At 47.1% G+C, this 6587-nt stretch overlaps 1 protein-coding gene across 1 annotated transcript; it reads right to left on the bottom strand.

Annotated features, from left to right (window-relative positions):
- Positions 1-4694: 4694 nt before the first annotated feature.
- LOC119320841 (protein roadkill-like) lies at positions 4695-5841 on the bottom strand. Its single transcript, XM_037594770.1, has 3 exons — positions 5446-5841; positions 5112-5288; positions 4695-4700 (listed from the first exon to the last, which is right to left on the bottom strand). Exons 1-3 carry the CDS (start codon positions 5839-5841, stop codon positions 4695-4697), a joined length of 579 nt encoding a protein of 192 aa, XP_037450667.1.
- Positions 5842-6587: the final 746 nt, after the last annotated feature.

Here is a 6587-nt window from a genome sequence, read left to right as displayed (position 1 = left end):
TATATCAAGATACTACTACTAGGATTGAACTAAGAAAAACGGTAAAGATATGAGTTGTGATGGTGATATGATACCGGGGCACCTCCCCCAAGCTTGGCAGTTGCCTAGGGGAGTGCCCATACCCATGTGATTATGTCTCCTTCTTTGTTGTTGGCGGTGAAGGTGTTGTTGATGATGCAAGCTTGTCGTCCACCTTCCATGGCATAGGCTCACCCTCCTAGAAGGATGATCGAGTCTCCGGAATCCTCAAATCTGCATCAGAAACAGCTCGAAACAAAAACAGAGGATATTTGCGTGATACGGTCTTCAAAACCTTCGGGAGAATATATAATGAATTTTTACCGACCATAATACGTATCGTGCAAGAAAACGGAGTCCGGAGGCTACACGAGGTGCTCACGAGGTAGGGGGCGCGCCCAGGGGGTAGGGTGCGCCCTCCACCCTCGTGGAGGCCTCGTGTCCTCCCCGGACTGCTACTTATTTTTCTATTTTTCTAAATATTCCAAAACGGAGAAATATTGCTTTAAAAATTGTTTTGGAGTCGGTTTACTTACCGTACCACATATCTATTCCTTTTCGGAGTCTGGAACGTTCTGGAAAGTGTCCCTTATGTATTCCTCCAGGGTTACTGTTTCAATAATATTGGTTTCAACATTTATGGGATTACCTGAAATATAATGTTTGATTCTTTGACCGTTTACCACCTTCGGATTTGTGCCATCGAAGTTGTTGATTTTTATGTCACCGGAACGATAGACCTCCTCGATAACGTAGGGACCTTCCCATTTCGAGAGAAGACGAAAGGTTTATGTACGTCGACCTTTAGTACCGGTTCGTGGCACGAACCGGTATTAAAGGTGCTGGAGGGGCCCCAGACTGACAACACCCTGCCACCACTCTCTTTAGTACCGGTTCGTTGTAAAACCCCAAAAATTTAACCAAGTTTTAGTTATTAAAATTTTGCCAAGAGTTTAAAATTTTGCCTGCAAGTATATTTCTGTTGATTTCGGAACCTTTCCTTTAATATTAAGGAGTTTTTCCCAACTGGGTCCTTCCAAAACATTTTTGGACATCTATGCCATCTCATTTAAAGCAATTTCCTAATCAGTAGGTTTATTTATTAATTTATTACACCCTGAGCTATATTTATTAAAATGACTTGTTTTAAGTTTGGAGCTCTTTTTGTACTACAATCATTTGATAATCTTAGCTAAAAATCCAACCAAAATTGGGAGGTGTCCTGTGGTGTCTCAAAATAACTTTTGTGCAATAATATATTTGTTTCATGAAATATTTTGAGCTCTACACCCAATTTTCTTCTCTGGTCCAGTGGGCAATTTTGCACTGCAACTCATTTAAATATTCATTTCTAGCTTCCACCAAAATTTTGGGATGTCAGTAGGAGCATATCATTCCATTATATGCAAAAATCCAGGGATGTTCTTTGTAAATTTTGAGTGAATCAACCTCACCTTCATTCTGGTCCAACATGATGGTTTGTACAGCATCCCTATTATTTCTTACTCTTTGGCCCTTGATTCTTTCTCCTGCTTGTAGTCCTCCATGCTAAACCCCTAAGTCCAGGAGAGTGGACCCATTGGATGACTCTAAGTGCTTGTAAGCATGCCCTCTTCTTTCTGTCAAAAACTGAAGTTTTGCAAAACTTGCACTAACAAGTTTCTCCTTTTAACAAACTAACTTCACCATTCTCTCATGCATCCAAGGAGACACTGATCTGGAGAATTTGGCCACTCCAAGAAAAGCCTAGGTACATGTGGCATTTCGTCAAACATCCTGAGTGCATAGCTAGATTTGGCATGATTTCAAGTCTACATTGTGAACTTGAGCCCCTGACCTATCCACCATGTCCCTTGATCCCCTTGCTAACCCTAAACTAGTCCTGTTACTTGCCAGCCCCGCTCAAGCACTCTAGGCTACCCTGGCATTTCGTCGAACACCTTCCGTGCGTGCACTGGACGCGCCCAGAGCGCACGTATTGCACGAGCGTGCAATCGAGCCGCCGCGTCACGCCCCGCACCCACCCCAGCCCGTGACCGACCGCAGCCAGCACGCCATGTCCCCTTGCACGCTGCATGCTCCCCACTCACCGCAACACGCCAAGCAGAGCCTCGCCGCGTCCCCGGCAAGCCAAGAACTAGCCGCCATGGCCGCCCGACAGCCCTGACTCAGGCCAGCACCGCCCAAGCCACCCCGGCTCACCACCTGCCCCTGTGAGCAGCGCAAGCTTATCCCCTCGCCCGTCGGCTAGCTATCGTCGTCGCCACGACGCCCTAACGCTACAAGGAGGCGGTTCGCCGACGAACTTATCCCCGGCCGCTGCAAACCGACCTCGTTGCGCTATATAAGGAGGCCCCCGAGCACGTTCCATTGGCTAAGCAGTCTCAGCATGCTCCACTAGCTCTCCCGTGGCAGCCAATCAACCCGGGAAGGTCTTCTTCCCCGTCTCCGGCAACTACAGCCGCCACCACTGCCCCGATCATTCCGGCACCACCAGAGCCTCCCCTCTCCACTCTCTTCACCAGGAACACCCTCTCCACCTCGTAAATCCATCCCCCTGCTTAATTTTTGATCGAGAACCACTGCGGGGGAAAGATCAGTTTGCCCGACGACCACCGTCCGCCGTGAAGCTCACCGTCGGCAACTCCGTCCACCCCAGAGATCATATCAACCACCGGAGTAACCGTCTTGATCCCCTGAGCACGCGGATGGCCTCCGTTTTCCGAACGGTGCCGTCGTTCGCCGGCGAGCCTCGCCGAAGCTCTGCCTCTGTTTCGGCCGGAGGAGGCGACGCGCGCGTGGACTGGTCAAACCTGACCAGTGGGCCAGGCGGGCCCACTGTCAGTGACCACGCACGGTCCACGCATGATAAGTGGAAATGTATTTTTTAGAATACGCCTTCGACGTGGTCAGTCCGAATCGTTTTTTTTCTTTTTCTATTTTATTTCCTTTTTAAAAACAAATTTTTGACCACAACTTTGATTGGCTATAACTTTTCAAATATAACTCCAAATGAATTGATTCTTTTTCCTACCTCTCTCAAATTTAGCCTAGTTTATTTTAAGATTTATTTGAAAAAATTTCAAACAACTTTTTTGTGCTGTTTTTTTTAATTTGTGTGTTAATTCAAATTTGTTTAAAATAGGACCTTGGAGAGAGAGAAGAAAACTTTCAAAAAGTTTTGGAGTGCACCCTGCCTTTCCACACATTGAAGGCAAGCATTCTGAACCCCGGCATAATATTTTTGGTGTGTTCGTTGACACGTTTATAACACCACCTCATTTCGAAGGAATTGTTATTTCATGTCAGATGATCATGTGCATGGATGCATATTTGTGATTTCCATGCTGTTGGAAAGGATCACACTTGTGATGATAATCATCCTCATGTGCCTTGCATGCATACCGACAGGAACCCGGGAAAACCTCTGCCTTGGGTAGGCATGAGTTTGTCGCCGGTCTCCGTTGGGACGGTTATGTCTGGTATGGCATGGTAAGGTAATATGAGCGGTGACTCTGTTGGTTGAAATATATTCGTTATGCTAATCATGTAGGGAATGCTTGAACCTCCTGAGTCGACCGTAGATTGTGTCTTGTTCCAGTAACCCCCATACTTGTTTCGTACTACCACTCGTCTCTACAACAAGTAGAGTACGGTTCAGTAATTTGTCAACCCATTTCTAGCACACACCGTACAGAGGGGCCGGGATGAGGGTACCACAGCCATGGAATAAAGCCAGTCATCCGGTCAGGGGGCATGGGTGTTTTCGGTTGTAGCCGAGGGGGGTAGCTTCCCCAGTTTTGCGCGCGGTATAAATCTTGTGATCCCATGCTAATTGAGGTTGCAGCCTCCCCACTTAAAGTTTTGCTTAATGAGTGTCGTGGGTGATTCCAGACATCGGTGAGTTAAGCTGGTGTGTGCAAGTCAGGTGTGTTTTCATTTAAAAGACCGTAGACGGAATTAGTCCCGATGGACTAAGGGAATCCGTTACTCGTGGGTAAAGAGTACACCCTCTGTAGAGATTAAACCTATTCGAATAGCCGTGTCCATGCTTAAGGACTACAGTCTGGGCCGGGTCAAGTGTCGGTCTTAGTGTCGGTCTTCGGAGGTGAAACTGTAAATTAGAACAGATATTACGACTTGTGACATGTGATAATGATGATTATTATTTTTTTGTGGACTAACCCGTGATATTTTTGGTATTATCGAATATCCCTGGGATGGTTTTACCTCCGGTATATTCACTATGATTGTTTCTTTTAAAGCCCTTTATGTGGTGTCGCTCAGACACCCGACTGTGGCATTTCTTTTAAAGCGCTTTATGTGGTGTCGCTCAGACGCCCGACTGTGGCATTTCTTTTAAAGCCCTTTATGTGGTGTCGCTCAGACGCCCGACTGTGGCATTTCTTTTAAAGCCCTGTATGTGGTGTCTCTCAGACGCCCGACTGTGGCATTTCTTTTAAATCCCTTTATGTGGTGTCGCTCAGACGCCCGACTGTGGCATTTCTTTTAAAGCCCTTTATGTGGTGTCGCTCAGACGCCCGACTGTGGCATTTCTTTTAAAGCCCTTTATGTGGTGTCGCTCAAAGGTCCGACTGTGGCATTTCTTTTAAAGCCCTTTATGTGGTGTCGCTAAGATGCCCGACTGTGGCATATTTGTTATTTATTTCGTAATTTTAATACTGCCATGTTATTGCATTTTCATAAATAACCTACTTACATGCATCAGAGATTTATTTTTGTGACTGACGTCATGAGCATTAATATTTCGGAACATCGTTGTTATATTATACCCGTGTTCATAATGTCTGCGAGTACATTCAAAGTACTCACTGGCTTGTCCCTGGCTATTGTCTTGGCCATATTTCTTGCGCGAAGAGGAGCGACCGAGAGGACAGCCCCGGAACCACGTAATGGTGATAGCAGCCTCGCGAAGATAGGAGTTATGGCACGAACCGGTGCTAAAGGTTCGCCACGAACCGGTACTAATGAGAACGGCCGGCTAGCCGTTGGAACCAGCACTAATGGACACATTAGTGCCGGCTCAGAATCAAACCGGCACTAATGTGTCTCATATTAGGTCCTTTTTCTACTAGTGCACTTATCTTGACAACACTCGATTCATTCATGGCACCACAGAGTTGTGCCTTGAAGACGCTCGATCGGGCTACGAGCAGGCACCGATGCGCGGCAAAATCCTCACCGCCAACCTCAAATGTAATGTGAGCACACTCCTTGCTCAGAAGGAGATTGCCAAGATGGCTTTGCAAGTCAGGCGGTGGCAATTTTGTGAAAGGATGGGCGACGGAGCAGGTGCGAACAGGCGCTCCGCCCCTTGGTGTTTGCGCCCGGCTTGCATACAACAAGGTCACACCGGAGGATGAAGCTGCCGTCCTTGAGATGCCTTGATCTTTCGACATCCTAAATTTTCATGAATTCATACTGGCCATCAAGATGTTCATCCAAGTAAACTGACTGGCTTTGGCGGATGTTCTTTGGCACCCGCAACTCGGATTGGTCAACGGAACTGAAAACATACTGAACGTTAACGCTTGGCTCGATATCATCGTCAAGGGTAAGGACAAGCGATATATATTCTTCATCTTCGAAACCATTTGGGTGGTAGTCAATGATCCAGCGACGGCCTACAACAATAAAAGGATGAGACTCGATCCACTCGTCCTTGGGAGTTTTCTCCTTTGTGCACGAGTAGCCTTGGACAACGAGCAAGTGGTACCCGCTATCCACGCCAGCGTCGACGACAGATTCGATGGCCGCGCACAACTTGTCGTCGGCGATGAGAGATGCGCCAGCAAAATCCATATCCGACATACCTCGAATAGTAGAGCTGGGAGCTTGCGAGAAAAATTAATAGGGTATGAGATGTGGTGCAACATTAGTGGACATCGTGCGGAAAGAACGATGAGCGTTTTTTTTTTGATAAACAGGGGATCGCCCCCCGGCTCCATTTCATATAGAAAGAAACCACATCGTAACAATGTCTTACAGATCCAGGACTCTACAAAAACAAAGGACAGACTCAGGAGGAGAAGCATCACCCCCCCACAACACCAAATTTAACAACCGAAGCAAGTATGCAAACTGTCCACCAGGACCTAAAAACTAGACCACTATCCTTGCACTATCTCACACCAAACACGGGAACAAACATGCCAAACTGCTCTAAACGGAGAGAGTCCCCCACCCGATGTTGACCACATGGATGCTGTCAGCTTCCTATGGGTGTTGTAGTTGGTACTCCTGCGTGGTCTTCCCTCCATGAGCAGCCTTCCCCAGTGCTCTTTTCCAGAGCCCATCATCAGCGCTTTGGTCTTCGAACCATTTGCGGCAGCTCAACCCGGTTCCAGCATCAGTGGTTTTCTCAGTCGTTCCTAGATCAGTTCCTGAAACTCTTGCATCTTTTCCCCCTGGAGATCTTGGAACAACTTGGTCCAGTCCCTCAGATAGCGATAAACCAGCCCCAAGACCTGTTTCATAGAAATCCAAGAGCATCTATTAAAGACTACATAATTCCTAAAATTCCACAGTCCCCATAGGACAACAGAGCT

The sequence above is a fragment of the Triticum dicoccoides genome, chromosome 6B, assembly GCF_002162155.2.
Source record: "Triticum dicoccoides isolate Atlit2015 ecotype Zavitan chromosome 6B, WEW_v2.0, whole genome shotgun sequence".
Taxonomy (NCBI): Eukaryota; Viridiplantae; Streptophyta; class Magnoliopsida; order Poales; family Poaceae; genus Triticum; species Triticum dicoccoides.
The sequence above is the reverse complement of the archived record's forward strand: the minus strand, read 5'-3'. Positions and strand labels throughout refer to the sequence as shown.

Excerpts from the sequence above, each read along its gene's own strand:
- LOC119320841 (XM_037594770.1), bottom strand. The coding sequence starts at position 5,841 with ATGGATTTTGCTGGCGCATCTCTCATCGCCGACGACAAGTTGTGCGCG. Across the intron at positions 5,289-5,445 it reads GCCAGTATGAATTCATGAAA|TTGCAAAGCCATCTTGGCAA; the intron begins ATTTAGGATGTC and ends CCACCGCCTGAC.